The sequence below is a fragment of the Ogataea philodendri genome (assembly GCF_020536065.1).
Source record: "Ogataea philodendri strain CBS6075 chromosome Unknown scaffold3, whole genome shotgun sequence".
Lineage (NCBI taxonomy): Eukaryota > Fungi > Ascomycota > Pichiomycetes > Pichiales > Pichiaceae > Ogataea > Ogataea philodendri.
The window spans coordinates 240,818-258,259 of record NW_025764099.1 but is presented as its reverse complement, the minus strand read 5'-3'; the positions used below and the strand labels follow the sequence as shown (position 1 = coordinate 258,259).

The following is a 17,442-nucleotide window of genomic DNA, read 5'->3' as shown; positions in this document are numbered from 1 at the left end:
GGCCTGGAGTTAGTGACAGATAGCAATTTGATACTTACATGGAGTTTCCCCACCATTTCTCTGCTTCCTCTCAATTTCACAAAAATTTGCTCATCCAAACACAGTTTGATGAGGTCTAAAGGCTCGGAAGATGCTGAATTAGACTCACTCATTGGCGATTCATAAATAAAATAAAAGATATTTTTTTTCGTGGGAATATTTCTCAACTCTCTTTGTTTTCAACCATGTCCGAAGAGTTGAACTTTTACTGTTTGGGCGGAGGAAACGAAGTCGGCCGCTCCTGCCACATTGTCGAGTATAAGGGAAAGGTGGTGATGCTGGACGCGGGCGTTCACCCGGCGTTTTCTGGGGCAGAGTCGTTGCCCTTCTACGACGACTTCGACCTCTCCAAAGTAGACGTCTTGTTGATTAGTCATTTCCACCTCGACCACGCGGCCTCGCTGCCATACGTGATGCAGCACACAAACTTTAAAGGTAGAGTGTTCATGACGTATCCCACAAAGGCAATCTATAAATGGCTGTTGAACGACTTTGTCAGAGTTACAAGCATTGCCGACGACAACGACGAAAACTCGGCCAATTTCCTCTACACCGACGAGGACCTCAACGAGTCGCTCGACAGAATTGAAACCATCGACTATCATTCCACCATCGAGGTGGAGGGTATCAGATTTACCGCATACCATGCCGGCCATGTGCTGGGAGCCGCAATGTTCTTTGTCGAGCTCGGAGGCCTCAAGTTTCTCTTTACAGGTGATTACTCGCGGGAAGAGGACAGACACTTGAGTTCGGCGGAGCTCCCTCCTTCGAGACCAGACCTGCTCATCACAGAGTCTACTTTTGGAACTGCCACTCACGTCCCACGAGTCGAAAGAGAGGCCAAACTGACCCACGTTATTCATTCCACAATCCAACAGGGAGGAAGATGTCTATTGCCAGTGTTCGCTCTGGGACGTGCTCAGGAAATCTTATTGATCTTGGACGAATACTGGGCTAACAATCCAGAACTCCAACGGGTTCCGATCTACTATGCTTCCGACTTGGCAAAAAAATGTATGGCCGTCTACCAACGGTATGTCAACATGATGAACGATAGCATCAGAAAGAAATTCACAGAAACAAACCAAAATCCATTCCATTTCAAATACATCAAAAACATTACAAACATTGAAAAAATCAACGATCTAGACTCGTCTGTTTTAATTGCATCTCCCGGAATGCTTCAGAACGGTATTTCGCGGAAAATCCTCGAGAAATGGTGTCCTGACCCACGCAACTCGTGTATTCTGACTGGTTACTCCGTCGAAGGAACAATGGCCAAGTCTCTTCTCACAGAACCTAGCGAAATTCCTTCTATAATTAACCCGGATGTGATGATTCCGCGGAAAATCAACATTGAGGAGATCTCGTTTGCTGCACATGTTGATTACGAACAGAATTCGAGCTTCATTGAGCTGGTTAATCCAAAGGCCATTATTTTGGTCCACGGTGAGACCAACCAGATGGGAAGACTCAAGTCTGCTTTACTGTCCAAATACCAAAAGTTCAAAAACACCGAAAACGAAGTCAAGGTCTACAATCCGCGCAACAGTTCGAAGCTTTCCCTCACCTTTGAAGGTATCAAGGTCGCCAAAGTGATGGGCCAATTGGCCGTCGAGCTGCCAAAAGAGCACGACATTGTCAACGGAGTGCTTGTGCAAAAGAACTTTGATCTGAGTCTTTTGAAGATCGACGATCTGAGAGAGTTTGCAGGTCTAACCACCACTGTGGTGAGACAAAGACAGTCGCTACGGTGTACTGCTACAAAGACATTAATCAAATGGCAATTGACCCAAATGTTTGGTTACATCAAAGAACTTGTTGACGACGAAGAGGAGTACGTTGCAGAGGTGATGAACACGGTGAAAATCACATTGGAGAGCAATCACTCGGTGGTGACTGTTGAATGGAACTCTGGAATGGTGGACGATACAATTGCGGATTCTGTTCTTGCGATCTTGATGAGCTGCGATTCCTCCCCAGCGTCGGTCAAGATATCATCAAAACCCCACGACCACGATCACGATCACGAACATGACATTAAGGAGGAAGAAGAGCCTGAGGACGAGTTCTCTGCCGACGCTCGTCTCGACAAGATCCTCAAGCTTCTGGGCGTGCAGTTTGGCGACTCGTTCCAAAGTAACAGAGAGGAGAACTGCGGAGTGGTCAAGATCGGCAAGAACGAAGCCAAGATCGACTACCAGACATTTGAAGTGCAATGTTCCTCGGGCGCATTACGAGGAAGAATAGAAGGAATTCTGAACAGATCTCTGGATCTGGTGGCTCCGCTTTCAAAACGCAACTAATTAGTGCTATGTACGTACAGGATTCTCCGCTATGAACAGAACTATAGAAAATCCTCAAACTCAAAGACGTTTCTGTCGACCCAGTCACATCCCGTGTCGCTATCCTGAGGGTCCAATGACATTCCCACGATGTCGGGCTCGTATTCGTTGAAGTCGATCTCGGTGACTGGCAGGTCATAGGACGGTGCTGTTGGGAAACTGCTTTCTGTGGAGGTACTCATTTTGTCCAAGGATGGCTCTGAAGAGTCCACCTCCACATAGTTTTGGGACTCAGGTATGCTTGCCTGGACTTTGGCAAACAGCTTTGGCGACACCTTCTTCAATGTCTCCTTGATGTGCTGCACCAACTTCGCCGACAAGGCCCAATGTCTCGATATCTGGAAGATACCTCCGAGCTCCAGCTTGATGTACTCCGTGTAAGTTTCGAGTTCTTCCGAGCTGATGCTGTCTCGCAACGACGACAGCTCGCTAGACGAATCGTCAAGAACAGTGAGACTGCTCTCGACCCACGAGTAAGCACTCAGATGCACCAGGCACGAGAACGCCAGTGAACAGGCGAAAAATGGCGTTCTGTCCAGGATCTTAGTGGGGTTTGTGTCGAGTAGCAGTTTGACTACCGAGGAGGCAGAGTCAATGGTCCGTCGAGTCTCGATGATCTTGCGAGAATCTGCCTCCTGCTTCTCTGGCGACTTGGCATCCTTCGTCTTGCTGCCATCAGAAAGATCTGGGTGTTTGGAAACGTCTGGTCTCCATAAATATGAGAACGGCCTGTGCATGAAGATTTTGGAGTAGTTGACCAGTATCACGGCCTGCTGCACACCTTCGTTGACAAAACCACTGGAATTCACCAGGTACGGCGAATGGTACGCGTCGGGATCGTCTATGCGGAGATCCCAGTTGCCAATGGCAGCCTTTAGATGTTGGAGATGTTTCTGGTAATGCTGATTGTCCTGGATAGCCACGTTCAGTTTTATAGAATCGTTCACCAGTTTGCAGCATTCTGCACGACTCTTGAAGTCGAAAACGGATTGCGGGATGTCCTTTGGATACAAAGTTAGGATTTTTTTGATAGCGAGATCTGAAGTAGCCTGGCCGGATGCGGTACCGCTAAGCGTGTCGAAAAAATATAGCTCCCACAGTGTTCGACGGGCGGTGTTTTCAAGGATTTCGCGGGGAACTTGAGATGTACGTGGGGATAGCAACAGCTTGTCAACGGTGTCCACTGTTTTGGGGGTGTTTTTGGTTCTTGTTGTCACAAAACCATTCACATCCATAAATATATCAGGAACCTGTGCCTGATCGACCAGGTTGAGCTCCATCTCCAGGGCAAGCGACACCACACATTGCCGAAGGCTCTGGCTGACATCGTGCAAGGACGAGATATGTGCGGCCATGGCTGCCAGGAGAAGGGCCTGCAAAGAAACCAAATCTTTGCCAACCTGCCGTGAATAGCTTAAAATAGAGTTTACCAGATAATTGACGGTTTCGACGTCTCTGGCGTAGACTGTTTTCGTTTGGCCATCTCCCATGAGTTTCATGGCCAGCAAAAGATCGTACTTGTGGGGAATGCTATCGAGATAGTCCCATATCTCGTGCTTTTGCGGCATAAAGGGATGACAATTGTGGAACTGGCCATAGTAGTTCTGGACGATCGAGTCTAGATCCAGATCCTTGACCAGAACAGCGCTGATATAGTATTCGTTAGGGCGCTTGAGATATTCATCATCAAAAATAGCGTCAAGAATGGTCTTGTCTTTAGAGGCATTAAATGTCGGATAAAAGTTGACCGTCTGATGTTTGGCGCACGGTAACTGAGTACCGTCATTATTTGATAGACAACTTTTATCGCAGTCGAGTTCCGTGGAGAACTTTCCGCATGGAAGCAGCATATCAAACTCGGGTTTCAGCTCCTTTTTCTGACGCTTCATACTGACTCCTTTCTTTCTAGATCCTCCTCTGTTGCTCTTCACAAAAAAACACTCCTTCCCCAGCTTCTTACAGCGCGTGCACACGGGTTCCACTCCGTCGCATTTCAGATGTCGCTGCCGACATTCCAAACACGCTCTCGAAACAGGTTTGTGTCCCTTTTTCAACATGCTCTTGAGAAACAAAATAAATAAATAAAATTTATCCTATTTCTTTCCCCGATGAACTTTATAATAGACAATGGGTCGTATGATATCAAATTAGGACGCACCACGGACGATTCGCCTGTTCATGTTCCGAATTGTCTGGTTCGATCCAACGATAAGGGCCTCTATTTGGGAGACATCCTCAACAGTGTTGGGTCCATTGAACTGTCTGGCTTGCAATTCAAAAGACCTATCGAACATGGCCAGTTATACCAGTGGACCATAGAGCGACAGATCTGGGACTCTGCGTTTGTTAAACACTATAAAGATGAGGACCTGTTGAACGGCGCCAACGTTGTTTATTGCGAAACCCCGGTCACATACTCCAAGTTTCAGAATAACACAGACCAGGTGCTGTTTGAGGAGTATGGCGTTGGGGCGTTGTACCGCGGGTCGGTGGCCACCGTGGCCCCATGGATCACTAAACCAGAGGGATACAATGATTTCCAGCTGGTCATTGATAGCGGATACGACGCTACTTATGTCGTGCCGATGATTAATGGTCTACCTTACTGGAAGGCCGTGAAAAAAATGTCAATCGCCGGTCGGTTTATCAACGGATATTTGCGTGAGGTGATCTCTTTCCGCCATTATAACGTCACAGACGAGCCCATTCTGGTCAACAACATCAAGGAGTCGGCCTGCTATGTGACCAATGACTATTATGCCGCGCTGGCAAAGGTGGAGAGACTGAAAAAGCTCAAGCCAAAACAGCTCTTAAGCGACCCGGGTAATATCTCCACAAATTACGTGCTTCCGGACTTTAAAACAACAATGACGGGCTATGCAATTTCTGACCAGGACCTGTCGTCCAGTGTGCGCGAGAACCAGCAGGTTCTTAAGCTGTTCGACGAACGGTTTGCAGTTCCCGAGGTGCTTTTCCAGCCAGAAATCAGCGGAGTGCACAAAGCCGGTCTTGTCAAGACGATACAGGAGTCTCTGCAGTCCGTTCCTGAACTGTTGCGGCCATTGCTGTGTGCCAATGTCGTTTTGGCAGGCGGTACATGCAATTTGCCAGGCTTGAAGGAAAGACTGATTAGTGAGCTCAATAAAGAGATTCCTGTTGACGACGAGGTGAAGGTGTTCGAATGGGACGGGAACTACGCGGATTTCGGCTGGCACGCAGCCAAACAGTTCTTTGCCAAAGGCGGTTTCGAAAGTGTCGCCGTGTCGAAACAAGAGTACCACGACTTTGGCCCCGAATATACGCAAGAGAAGTTTGGTCATAAGCTTATGAGATAATCTATTATTCTAGAAACATGACACCAAAGAGATGATAAAGAGGACGGAGATGAGAAGCAGACTCGACCACACCAGCACCTGGTGCCACATTGGAGGCCAACTGTATCGAGCCATTAGCAGACACACCGCTGCGCCGCTGAGAAGCAGACTCAACACCAAGCAACCGAGACCAAAGCACAGCAGCAATATGGCTCCACTGGTCTCTGTCACGTCGTCACTGGTCTGCAGCGTGGAGTAGATCACTCCAAGACCAACTCCCGTGGTCAGGAAAGAAACCAACATAGACGTCAGGTAAAGGAAACACAGGATGCGGTCGTGGTTTATCTGTGCCACCATCTCGTTTGACTTGGACTGGCCGTTCACCAGAGACATTTGGCGCTGGTGGAAATGCTCGCCGTTGTTTGGCGAACGTTTCAGCCGGTTCAGCAGCGATCTGTTCTCGCTGTTGTCCGTGTCGGACTCAGACTCGTCCTCAGTTGGACCAGCCCCGTTGATTAATGACTTGTATAAATGCTGACCATTGTGGTGTGAAGGCAGCAACGGAGAGGCCTCTGCTCGAGCCGGTCTAATATGCAGCAAGCTCGACAGCTTGTTGGAGATTTTGTTAGAGTATTGTAATATAGCATCAATTCTGCCCGAAGTGAGAAACCCTAGTCCGGCGAAATTGCCAAATAACATCCTTGAGTCCGAATAGTCGTAGTCGTCGTCATCAACGTAGTACCCTTGATCGTATTCCTGGTCGCTTCCGTCGTCAAACTCGTTCCAGTACCGTTTTCCTTCCTGTAATTGTTTTTGGGCATCCGATGGCTCGTTCCTGTTGAGGAGAATTCCTTTTGGAGCCTGTGACTTGACAGCTTCTTCTGACGGCTTCTTGGTGATGGATGGAAGCTTGCGAATATCCTGATTTTGCAGGACTTCGAACCACGGTGCAATGTATTGCAGCATTGCTTCGTCCGTGAGAGAATTCTGGTAGAATCTCCAGAGGAGATAGTTGTTGAGAGAAAAGTTTAGATTGTCCACACGGTAGACAAGATGCGAGTTGATTAGTGACTGGACTGCCGGCGGCAGAACTTTCAGCGGCGTGTCGTATCTGACTTCCAGAATCGAATGGTCGAAAGGAACGCTGTCTTCAGGGAAGTTGAAACTCAAATCCGAATTTGAGTCGATCTTGTGGACCTGGACGTCGCTGTCCAAGGTCAGGTAGCAGTCGATTTTTGGTTGCGAGCCTTCCTGGCTCAGACTGATGAATCTGAGTCTGTTCACCGAAACTTTGGCTAAAGGAGCCATTTTCTTGTCAATACACCAGTCCAAGGACAACTGGGCCATCTTTGGGTTGCCAACGAGTCCAGAATCGCACCAGTCCTTGAGGATCTTGTTCTTGAATACCTCCACAGGTAGTTTAGAAGGAGAAAATAGGGACTGGATGAGCTTCTCGGTGACGCTTGTAGCTGCAAATTGATGAAGGCCTCCGATCGGAGAGATCAACAATGGTTTCTCTGCACGCCGCGAGTTGAAGTACTGTGTGTTGTGGATCTGTGCAACGAGTCCCGCAGACAAGACGGTGTCCGATGACGACAAGAACGACAAGCCTTCTTGAGAGGTCACGAGAGGATCATCCAAGTTGTTGAGCCAGAGCTTCACGATCTTGGTGTCTGGACGGAAGGTAGAGTCGTCCTGCGTGTTCTGCTTGGTCAAGTCGACCGCCGACTTTGTCTGTTTGAGCTGTCGTGGCGGGGTTTGAGTTGGGCCTGGCTGCTGGTATTTTTTCACGGTTTTTGGATGGACATCGTCGTCCACGAGTCCTGTATCGTCCGAAATCAGTTTGAACTGGCTGAGAAGTTTGAGTTTCGTCTCGTCAACGTTGTCGTTGTGGACCCAGAACCGCTGGCAGACGGACCCCTTTTTGTGCGAGATGAGATCGAACGTGGTGGATCTCGATGGTGCAAACTCGTTGGGACGGAAGTCAGCAAACGTGAGGGACTCTGCGGAGATCACAGACTGCCTGCGGGTGTCGTGGGCGACGGGCTGAGCCGTCCGTGTGGCGTTGTAGTTGTTGATCACATCGAACATTAAAGTCAGCTCCAAAGCCGCATCGTTCAAGTACAGATTGACAAACGAGTTTGGGTCACCGTTAAGACACTCTGCGGTGATCTTGTTGACAAGCTCGTGTTTATACTGGTAATCGCTGTGTTTGATGAATTTCTTGAACAGTTTCTTGAGGGCGATCTTTTGGAGCAGGATGAAACGGGACAGATCTTGCAAATCAGCCGATATGAACTCAAGTTCCTTTTGGATGGTGGCTAGTTTTCTTCTTTGAAGCCGTTGTTGGATCCCGCTCTGTTCCTGTGGAGCTTCCAGAGTAGAGTTGATGAACATGTTGAGCTGGTTCTTGGTGGTAAGGATACGTCTGGAGATCTCTCCGTACTTTGAGTTCACAAATAAAGACGCAAACTCAATCTGTTCCTTAAACACCTTGAACAGCTTCCTTAGGTGTTTTCTGGTGACTCTGTCCTGGGCATATTCTATAGACGAGCGCGAGGACCTGGACGACTTGGAGTTGTCTGTATCGTGGGTGTCATTTGACTTATCAGAGTAACTGGAATTCGAGTCTTTGAGCGCGGTAGTTGCCTCCTTGATCTTATGTTTGATGTCGTTGTAGTCGATGTTGTAATTCCTCCATCTGGAGATCGATCTGTCGTTGAACTCGTCGCCGAACTTCATCCGCGACTCCGAATGGGTAGTTAAATTAGCTAATGACTTGTACTCTTGACAGAAACAAAAATAATTGCAGCAGCCGGTGCAGGGGTTGCAAAAGAGGGTGGCAGAATTTCAAGTTTGACTTAACAGCTGGAAAACAGCACTGCGACTTGCTAGCTATTTAAGTTCCTGGTGCTACTATTCACACCGTGCGAGGGTAATAGGTTTAGTTGAGTTAATTTTCGGTAGGCCGCTTCTACGCAGGTTTTATTGAACAATAAAATATCCATGTCGCGAGCTATTGTTTTTTCCTTCTCTGTGAAGCTATTTCCCCGTTTTCTATGAATGTCAATTTCCGCAGCCACGTGGGTGTGCTACACATATTCCAAAGGGCCTTAGTGGTCCGAAAAACCAATCTTTCTACCTCGACTTGGTTTTTAAACTCAACAACCAACTACTAACCTCTCTAGCTAGTTACTCCATCCAGCTCTGTTTTCTTATCGACCCTAAAATTATCCTCCGGTAATTGCATATTTTTTTGCACCGGCAACATCCTGCAGGGAGGCCGCACGGATTCGGTCACACGAGAGCCTTTTCCGGCAATAAAAAATTCAGCCGGTGCCACAAGGGGCGTCTATTTTTTTTTTTTTCCATTTGGTAGCACATTCTGACTCGTCGTATTTACAAGCAGGTTTTCGAATCAACCGCCCTGTATAAATCCCCTCATCATGCGTATGGTATCTTGTAGTTCTCATGTCTGGTCCTCCTGCGAAACAACCCCCATCTGAGCCCGACCGGCCTGTGTTCAAGAGTCTCACCGTGTCTCTGTCCAGCGAGAGTCTCAAGAACGACTTCCAGTCGTCCATGATCGACGAGTTCGACCTTCCGGACATCGACGACGACGAAACAGACTCAGAGTTTGGCGGAAAGGTAGAACAGCTGTACGACCGGTCTTCAGAGGGCCTCGAGCTCGGAGACTACTCGTTTGTCGGTTTCTCAGACTCTACAGAGAAATCTTCCGATCTTGACGCGTTGTACCATCAAATGGCGAAAGCCTTGGAATATCGCGATAAGTTGCTAGTCAAAGCGGTCATCAAGGAGCTCGAGAAAGAAATCCGGCCTAAACTCAAGAAAATGGAGCAGAATCAGCACAAATACGAACTGTTAAAGAAAATATACAAGCTGCCAAGCGTCTCCAACTTGGCGAGCCAAGATAAGAAACCGGCCCCAAAACAGCCACGGAAGTCCCAAAAGTCCAAGAGACGCCACTCCTCGGTACACCAGCACACTCCTTTGACCCCCATCTCCGAGGAATCAGACAAAAGCGAAACCAGCTCCTTGCAACGCACCCGGTCACATGACACGAGTCACACGACGGCTTCAAGTGGTAGCCGGTCAGCGAGCTCGATCCCAATACCAATCCCGATCCCGTCGCTCGATCCAACTTACAACCGTGCAGTTGACCAGCGCGACCTGCGTGTGCTGTCCACTATCGAGCTGATCTCCATCAAGAACCGGCTCCAGAATCGCACGTTCCCAGACGTTGGACGCATAACCGGTCTAGTGCTCAAGTTCGAGCAGAACTCAGACTACACGCCAGGAACACGCAAGTCGCTGGTGATCCGTAAACTCAACAACAAGGCGCTACTCCAAGAAATCGAGTTCGAGCTCAACGTCCGGGGAGAAGTGAGCAAGTCTGTTTTGTAAAGAGCTTCGATTAATATTATACCATCTTTACTCGTTTTTAGGTTTCTTCTTTTGAGGCTCGTCGTCCTCCGAGTCTTCGCTGCCGCTGCCGCTGGCGTCGGAGTCGAACTCCTCGGCCACGTCGTCGTCGGACGCGTCGCCGCCGTCAAAGTCCTCGTCAGGCGACTCGTCGTCGTCTGCAGAACCCATGTCCATATCGCTATCTCCGTCGGAATCGGCCATTGCATTGGCAAGCATCTCCTGCGCAACCTTCTCGTCGTTTCTGACCTTAACGTTCTTGCTCTTCAAGAAATTTTCAAGCAACGTTTGCTCTCCTCTGTCCATGTTTCCAAAACTGTGCGAGCGTGCTCCGTTTCTCATATTCACCTCCATGTCGAAGGTTCTCGACGCGCCGGTGCCAGAACCGATTCTGGAAAACACAATGTTAGTCACCTCTGAGTACGGAATAAGAACCGTCGGCTTGGTGACAAACAGCAAACATTTTTCTAATGGATACAATTGTCCCTCGTTGGCCTTCAACGAGCAAGAAATGGCAACCTGCGAGTCCTTCGACAGGAAGCTGCCCGGCACAACAACACGTCTTTCGGTAAATCCCTTCAGAATGCTCGATAAAACCATATATGTGTTGTTATTGTACGTTTTGTTGAGTCTTTCTTTGTAGGTGCTTTCGTACTCCTCGTCGTCCAAGTTCAAGTCCACCTCGATCTCCTCTTCAGACGAGACCTGGACTGTCAAGAACGAGTATCTGGTTTGCCCCTGTCTTAATGGAGGGTCAACTTGAAGCACAATCAGGTGGTTCAATTGATATAGTTTAGGCAAAGAAAAGATTCTCTGGATTTGGGAGTATTGCAGCTTGTAGTCGTAAGTTTTTCCACGAAGACGCATGAAAGTGTCGTAGAAGTCCACGTCGTAACGACCTCTTGGCGTGAGGAACAAAATCTCCTCGAATGACACGATTGCCTCGCCGGTGACCTGTCCGATGTCTGCTTTCTCCTTGAGTTGATCGCTGAAGATTTGGGCCAACGATTTTTGTTCTGGAGCTTCCTCCTTGTCTTCTTCTTCACCTTCATCCTCATCGGCCTCCACAGTGCCCGGAATGTACAGTTTCATCTCCACAAGCTCGTCTCCGGTCCTTTCAGGGTCTGTTTGCTCTGTCGAGTTCAACTCAACAGTGATTTCGTTCTTTCTGCTCAAATTCGTATTGGTGATATCCGAGTACGGGATCTCAAACGCCGGTCTATTGTTGATGTTGAAAGTGAGCTCGTTTCTGGTCAGCTGGGTCTTTCCCCAGTTCCATCCACGCAATGAGTGTTCTCTCACTTCCAAAGGAACACTGAAATTTCTCTGCAATTCGTTCTTGAGACCGTTCAGATCCTGCTGATCAAACCCATCCAGCATCACAACGCCCTTGTTCTTGGTGTCTATGCGCAATTCCCATCCACGCGAGCCTCTAGACCAATGGGCACTGGAGATCTCCTCGCTGGGCAGAAGAAACGGATTCGACTTCGCCGTGGCCCCAGGAACCGCCTGGGCCTTCCAGCCGAGCCCCGAGTCGGCAATACGCATTCTGCCCGCCTGCTTGGACTGGTTCAAGTATATTTTCTCGTATTCGGTGGACATGTTGGCACAGGAAAGAAATCAAAAACTCTCACTTTTAACGTGTCTGTGTTACCCTGCCCAGGTTTTTCCAATTTGGTCGACGAACACTAAATGGCAAAACCAGTTGGTAAAAAACCTTACAACATGTCCGCCGAGGGAGAAGAAGAATTATTGGATTACTCCGATTCCGAAGAAATCAACGTCGCTCCAACCCAACAGGCTGCTGCTGGCGAAGATGGCAAGGAGGAAACCGACAAAAAGGGTTCCTACGTGGGAATTCACACCACCGGTTTCAGAGACTTCTTGCTCAAGCCTGAATTGCTTAGAGCCATTGCTGACTGCGGTTTCGAGCACCCATCGGAAGGTAAGTACTACTGTGCTCCAATTTGACTAACATTGATCAGTCCAACAGGCCTGTATCCCACAATCCATCTTGGGTAACGATGTTCTTTGTCAAGCCAAGTCTGGTCTTGGTAAGACTGCGGTTTTCGTGTTGTCGACCCTGCAACAGCTGGATCCAACTCCAGGCGAGATTTCCACCATCGTGATTTGTCATACCAGAGAATTGGCCTACCAGATTAAGAACGAGTACGCTAGATTCTCCAAGTACATGCCAGAGGTGAAGACTGAGGTGTTTTACGGAGGTGTCAACATCAAGCAAGACGCCGAGAAACTCAAGAATAAGGATACTTGTCCACACATTGTGGTCGGTACTCCGGGTAGATTGAACGCCCTTGTGAGAGACAAGCTGATCAGACTCAACAACGTGAAGAACTTTGTGATTGACGAGTGTGACCAGGTTCTTGAGCAGGTCGACATGAGAAGAGACGTCCAGGAGGTGTTCAGAGCCACTCCATTCCAGAAACAGGTGATGATGTTCTCTGCCACGCTTTCCCAGGAAATCAGACCTATCTGCAAGAAGTTCATGAAGAACCCATTGGAGATCTACGTTGACGACGAGAAGAAGCTCACTCTGCACGGTTTGCAACAATACTACATCAACTTGCCAGAGGAGAAGAAGAACTTGAAGCTTGCAGAGCTGTTGGACTCGTTGGAGTTCAACCAGGTGATCATCTTTGTCAAGTCGACCAAAAGAGCCACTGCATTGAACAAGCTGTTGTGCGACTCCAACTTCCCATCCATCGTGGTGCACTCCGGTATTCCACAGGAGGAGAGAATCGCCAGATACAAGCTGTTCAAGGAGTACAACAAGAGAATATGTGTCTCTACCGACGTGTTTGGAAGAGGTATCGATATCGAGAGAATCAACCTGGCCATCAACTACGATCTTCCTAGCGAGGCCGACCAGTACTTGCACAGAGTCGGAAGAGCAGGTAGATTCGGTACCAAGGGACTTTCTGTGTCGTTTGTGTCCAACGAACAGGACCAGGAGATCTTGAACAAGATCCAGGAAAGATTCGATGTCAAGATCCAGGAGTTCCCGGCCGAGGGAGTTGATCCATCCACCTACATGAACACTTGATCGTGTCCACAAAAGTTGTGTACTTTGTGTATTTTACGTATTAACCTAGATTATTAGATTTCTCAAGAATATAGTGTTCTGAGTGTACTTAGGCCCATTTACCAAGAAGAGCCATCAGGCCTGCGCCTGTGCACATCACCACGTAAGCGAGGACCATCTTCTTCATATTCTCCTTGCCCTTGAACTCGTCGCTGAACAGGAACTCGTGGGCCATCAGCTCGATCAGTCCGGTGTACACCAGAATACCGGCCGAGATGGAGTCGAACACTCCGTTGGTGATGAGAGCAGTACGGGAGTTTGGAGGATAGGTCTTACGCACACCCAGACCAATGGCAATAGCGATCGGGGTACAGACACCGTAAGCAGCAGCAAGGATCCATGGAGTGAATCTTCTGTTCTTATCCCAATTAATCATGGCGATTCTAGTTCCGAGACCAAGACCTTCAAAAAGCTGGTGGAACACAATAACAATGTACAGATTGACAAACTCGTCTCCGGAAACGGACAGAGTCAGACCAACGAAGACGGAGTGGAAGATCACACCGAATTCCAGAATGAAAACGTTCAATAATTGTCCATAGTAAGACTCTTTCTCAGAGTCTTGAGCAAGAGTACCAATAACCTCTGGGTCTTGGTGGTGATTCTTGTGGTCAAAGTGGTGACTAGAATCAAATAAATTAGTAGACTTGTTCTCAGAACGGTTGTCGTTGACGGGGGAGTCGACCTCGGCTTCGCGCACGTAGTCATGGTCGCTTTCACTCTTGACCTCGTCGTCTTCCTTTTCTTTTTTCACAAACAGGTCAGTCTCGCCGAAATGAGAGTGCATGTGCTCTCCGCCTTGGCTGGTTCCTTCAAACTTGTTCTCCATCCATTTGTAGACAAGCAACTCGGCAAAGAACATCACCATAAGCGTGATAAGACAGATACCAAAGGCCAAAGGATACTCTGTGAATGGTGCTCCCAAACACTCTTCACCCAAGGCATCACTAGCAGGCTCCAACAAATGGATAAAAGCAGTAGCCACAATAACTCCAGATCCAAAGAACTTGGCAATGAAGAAACACCATGGTGGCAGTCTAATAAAGGAGTATCTAGAGGACAGGATAGGGAAGTAAGCTCCAAAGAACGAAGCTACCAAGACCACAAACACTGCACTCACACGAGCCCCAAAATGTTCTCCATCGTAATCATTGTCAGACACACAAGCGTCATCGTCTCGCTTCCAGAAATCCATTTCGCTAATGAGTAATTAATGGCAAGGATCTGCGTTCATATAGCACTGTTTTATTCTACTGTGCTGGTTATGCGCAGCTGCACCGCCATTCATTTTTTTTCACTCATGAATGGAAAAACTTTCATCACCGTGGTGGATACTTTAGGTAATATATTAGGTAACCAAATTAATGCTAACTCGGGTCATGCGTTTGGAGCAGGCTGGTCCTCCTCGTCGTCGGGGTCTCTTGTGGATGAGGCCAGTGCCGCGAGCCGCCGGGCACGCTCAAACTCGGACTCGTCCGGGTTGCCTGAACTCACAACAGGCGAAAGATCGGAATCCTCACTGGCTTCCAAAGTTGGCGACGATGGCTCGCTAACACTCACCTTGCGCGAGTCCGCTCTCAGCAGCTTCTTGATCTTGCTCTCCATCCGTTTGTCTTGCGCAGCAGCAGAGGAAGGAATCAAGTCGTCGTTCGTCTGCTGGCTGCTTTCCTCGTCCGGCTCCTTTTCTTTGCGGAGCCCAACCATCTTGAGAGCCTTGTTCAATGTGTCTGTCTTCTCGGCAGGAAGCTTCTTCTGGTTGATTCTGTACCGACCAACCACCTCTCCATCCGCATTCTCAATGATGATGTTGTCGTCTATACGGAATCCGTGATACTTCTGCGATGTGTGCAGCTTGTTGTCGCTGCCATGTTTGATTTTCTGTCCTAGTAAGATCTTGTGCTTTGGACTGGTCTTGTTGATCAGCTCGTCGATCTTCTCTTCCGGCTTGCTTGCGTCGGCCATCTGGATCTCCTCGTTGTCCTTAGTGCGGATCCGATCCTTCTTCTGGAACTCCTTGAACCGGCCCTTGAGAGACGTTAGACTATGGATACTCTTGCCGTCGTCGCTTGGCGAGTTCACCGCCTCGAGCGTGTGCAGGATCTCTCCGTGCTGGTCCTCGATGATCAGCTGGTCACCGTCTCTGTATCCATTAGTTGGGATCTTGAGCTCGCCGTCCTGGAAAACAGGCTTCAGACTGTCCTCATCAATATTGAAATCTTCCTTCAGCTCTCTCATGTGTGTCGAGGTGATACGCATCAATGGAGCACCAATATCGTCCTCCTCGTGGTCGGGAGTCGACTCGCCCGCCGTGTGAGTGTCCTCAGCAATCGGCGTCGACGAACTGCCGTCAGAATTCTCCTTACTCGTGGAAGCCTGGTTGTTTTTTCTCAAATCCAAAGTCTCCAGAGCAGGAGGCTCCTTGCGCTTCTCTCTAATCTTCTTGTGCATCCGTCTCTTCTGCTTTCTTCTTCTGGCGATTCCTGCAGGCTTGGCTGACGCAGCAGCGTCCTGGTCCTCTAACTGTGCCGACTCATCAGTGTATTGTTTCTCCAACAGTTTGTTGTCCTGGCTGGAATCTGATGGAGCCATAGTATCGATCCGCTTGAGCGAGAACGATGTACCGCTCTTCTCGAGTTTTGGAAGACGCGAGGTCCATCCGCCTCCCTCTGTCTCGACCTTGGTCATTGTCATAGTGAAAGTCATGGTTTGCAAATGACGACCAAGGGTCAGCACAGCAACCGACGATCCATGCACAATGATACTGGTCAGCACAAGGAACGACACCGTCGGCCAGATAATTCTGATAAGCTGGTGGTACTCCTCGACGTTCGGATAAGTTGTCGTTGGGCCGTGCTCGATGTGCAGAACGTGCGCTTCTAAATCTCCAACTGCCAAGATCGATGCAAAAACTGCGCCGACTCCTATTGGCCCGAAGTGACCCACGAACAGCGCCTCTTTCCAGTTCTTGATATCGGGGTTGAAGGGCTTGATGGCGAGAACTGCAGGTATTCGCCGAAGAAAAATAACCGTCAGCGCGATACACACGAGTCTCCACCAATTGAGTCCCAATTCTTTGTTGTTGAACTGCTCCCATGGGATAATGGAGCCAAAGTAGACAAAATAGGCCAAGTTCAACAGCAAGTCGATGACAGAGGAAACGTGCGACTCCTCAGTTCTCTCTGTAAACCGGCCATCCCAAGCAAAAGTGGCACCTGCTGCAAAAGAAGCGAGCAAGTCGTCTACTCCAAGAATCGACCCGAATCCACAGCACAGTAATGCAAGCATCACGTAGAACGCCAGGAATGACTCTCTATCGATGAGGTCCTTCTCCTCGGCAAATTGGATGGCTTTGCGTCCCAAAAATCCAATAACTATACCCAAGACGCAGCCGAACATACACTCGTACAAAACGGTGGTTGTGATCCAGTCGCGCGCAATCTCCTTGGCATTAGACTTGTGGACGATGATGTTGATGGCTAGGTAAACGAATGGAACTGAAACTCCGTCGTTACATGCGGATTCGGCGGTCAACAAATTCCGAAGATGCGCAGGGACCCTTCTGGCGAATTTTCCCTTACCGACAACGGCCTGAGCCAAAACCGGATCTGTGGCGGTGATGCATGCGGCGATCAAAAGGCCGTGGCCATAATGGAGATCAGGTAAGATTGCCCAGATGAACAGCCCGATAACCAACCAGCCAATGGTCATCACCGGAATCAATAACAAAAACACTCCGAGCCAATGCTTCCAGATGTATTTCTTTGGAAGCTCGACGGCGACGGCCACAATTTCGATACACAGAATGACTCGACTGATTTCTAGTGTGATGTAGTCCTCGTTTCCCCAGGACCCGGGATCGAACCATTTCAAACAATGCGGCCCCACAATCAGGCCGAAAATGGTTGCCACAGAGGCCTCTCCAATGTAGAGTTTCTCTTTTATAAACAGCGAACAGAGCGAGAATAGCGACGAAAACACAGCTATAACTGCATACGCCACATGTACCTTGTCTGGATTTATGTGCTCCCAGACCATGGTTATTGTAGAAAAGAAAGATTGCTTATAATTTTGAATCTATATTCTAGAGAATAAAAGCATTATCTATTAATTCGGGGAGGGTTACGAGCGCTGGCGTTTTTAATGCCTGGGCAGATAGCATGTCTTGGCTGAAACGCAGAATGTGGCGATACGCGCACGA

The 17,442-nt window shown here is 48.7% G+C and overlaps 13 protein-coding genes across 13 annotated transcripts; 7 read left to right on the top strand and 6 right to left on the bottom strand.

Moving 5' to 3' along the window:
• Window positions 1-218: 218 nt before the first annotated feature.
• Window positions 219-902, bottom strand: OGAPHI_005613 (uncharacterized protein; the record flags this gene model as incomplete). Its single annotated transcript, XM_046206813.1, has 1 exon — window positions 219-902. The coding sequence occupies one exon, from the start codon at window positions 900-902 to the stop codon at window positions 219-221; it is 684 nt and encodes a 227-aa protein (XP_046059450.1).
• Window positions 225-2,345, top strand: OGAPHI_005612 (uncharacterized protein; the record flags this gene model as incomplete). Its single annotated transcript, XM_046206812.1, has 1 exon — window positions 225-2,345. The coding sequence occupies one exon, from the start codon at window positions 225-227 to the stop codon at window positions 2,343-2,345; it is 2,121 nt and encodes a 706-aa protein (XP_046059449.1).
• Window positions 2,346-2,386: 41 nt separating this feature from the next.
• Window positions 2,387-4,273, bottom strand: OGAPHI_005611 (uncharacterized protein; the record flags this gene model as incomplete). Its single annotated transcript, XM_046206811.1, has 1 exon — window positions 2,387-4,273. One exon carries the CDS (start codon window positions 4,271-4,273, stop codon window positions 2,387-2,389), a length of 1,887 nt encoding a protein of 628 aa, XP_046059448.1.
• Window positions 4,274-4,492: 219 nt separating this feature from the next.
• On the top strand, window positions 4,493-5,719 carry OGAPHI_005610 (uncharacterized protein; the record flags this gene model as incomplete). The annotated part of the gene is made up of 1 exon (XM_046206810.1): window positions 4,493-5,719. The coding sequence occupies one exon, from the start codon at window positions 4,493-4,495 to the stop codon at window positions 5,717-5,719; it is 1,227 nt and encodes a 408-aa protein (XP_046059447.1).
• Window positions 5,720-5,728: 9 nt separating this feature from the next.
• On the bottom strand, window positions 5,729-8,440 carry OGAPHI_005608 (uncharacterized protein; the record flags this gene model as incomplete). The annotated part of the gene is made up of 1 exon (XM_046206808.1): window positions 5,729-8,440. One exon carries the CDS (start codon window positions 8,438-8,440, stop codon window positions 5,729-5,731), a length of 2,712 nt encoding a protein of 903 aa, XP_046059445.1.
• OGAPHI_005609 (uncharacterized protein) lies at window positions 6,963-7,792 on the top strand (the record flags this gene model as incomplete). The annotated part of the gene is made up of 2 exons (XM_046206809.1): window positions 6,963-7,113; window positions 7,341-7,792. 2 exons carry the CDS (start codon window positions 6,963-6,965, stop codon window positions 7,790-7,792), a joined length of 603 nt encoding a protein of 200 aa, XP_046059446.1.
• A 729-nt stretch (window positions 8,441-9,169) lies between the features above and the next one.
• OGAPHI_005607 (uncharacterized protein) lies at window positions 9,170-10,123 on the top strand (the record flags this gene model as incomplete). Its single annotated transcript, XM_046206806.1, has 1 exon — window positions 9,170-10,123. The coding sequence occupies one exon, from the start codon at window positions 9,170-9,172 to the stop codon at window positions 10,121-10,123; it is 954 nt and encodes a 317-aa protein (XP_046059444.1).
• Window positions 10,124-10,150: 27 nt separating this feature from the next.
• On the bottom strand, window positions 10,151-11,743 carry OGAPHI_005606 (uncharacterized protein; the record flags this gene model as incomplete). Its single annotated transcript, XM_046206805.1, has 1 exon — window positions 10,151-11,743. The coding sequence occupies one exon, from the start codon at window positions 11,741-11,743 to the stop codon at window positions 10,151-10,153; it is 1,593 nt and encodes a 530-aa protein (XP_046059443.1).
• Window positions 11,744-11,833: 90 nt separating this feature from the next.
• OGAPHI_005605 (uncharacterized protein) lies at window positions 11,834-13,776 on the top strand (the record flags this gene model as incomplete). Its single annotated transcript, XM_046206804.1, has 3 exons — window positions 11,834-12,065; window positions 12,127-13,159; window positions 13,353-13,776. The coding sequence occupies 3 exons, from the start codon at window positions 11,834-11,836 to the stop codon at window positions 13,774-13,776; spliced, it is 1,689 nt and encodes a 562-aa protein (XP_046059442.1).
• OGAPHI_005604 (uncharacterized protein) lies at window positions 12,123-14,439 on the bottom strand (the record flags this gene model as incomplete). The annotated part of the gene is made up of 2 exons (XM_046206803.1): window positions 12,123-13,189; window positions 13,308-14,439. 2 exons carry the CDS (start codon window positions 14,437-14,439, stop codon window positions 12,123-12,125), a joined length of 2,199 nt encoding a protein of 732 aa, XP_046059441.1.
• OGAPHI_005603 (uncharacterized protein) lies at window positions 14,020-14,454 on the top strand (the record flags this gene model as incomplete). The annotated part of the gene is made up of 1 exon (XM_046206802.1): window positions 14,020-14,454. The coding sequence occupies one exon, from the start codon at window positions 14,020-14,022 to the stop codon at window positions 14,452-14,454; it is 435 nt and encodes a 144-aa protein (XP_046059440.1).
• A 90-nt stretch (window positions 14,455-14,544) lies between these two features.
• Window positions 14,545-15,075, top strand: OGAPHI_005602 (uncharacterized protein; the record flags this gene model as incomplete). Its single annotated transcript, XM_046206801.1, has 1 exon — window positions 14,545-15,075. The coding sequence occupies one exon, from the start codon at window positions 14,545-14,547 to the stop codon at window positions 15,073-15,075; it is 531 nt and encodes a 176-aa protein (XP_046059439.1).
• Window positions 14,622-17,279, bottom strand: OGAPHI_005601 (uncharacterized protein; the record flags this gene model as incomplete). The annotated part of the gene is made up of 1 exon (XM_046206800.1): window positions 14,622-17,279. The coding sequence occupies one exon, from the start codon at window positions 17,277-17,279 to the stop codon at window positions 14,622-14,624; it is 2,658 nt and encodes an 885-aa protein (XP_046059438.1).
• Window positions 17,280-17,442: the final 163 nt, after the last annotated feature.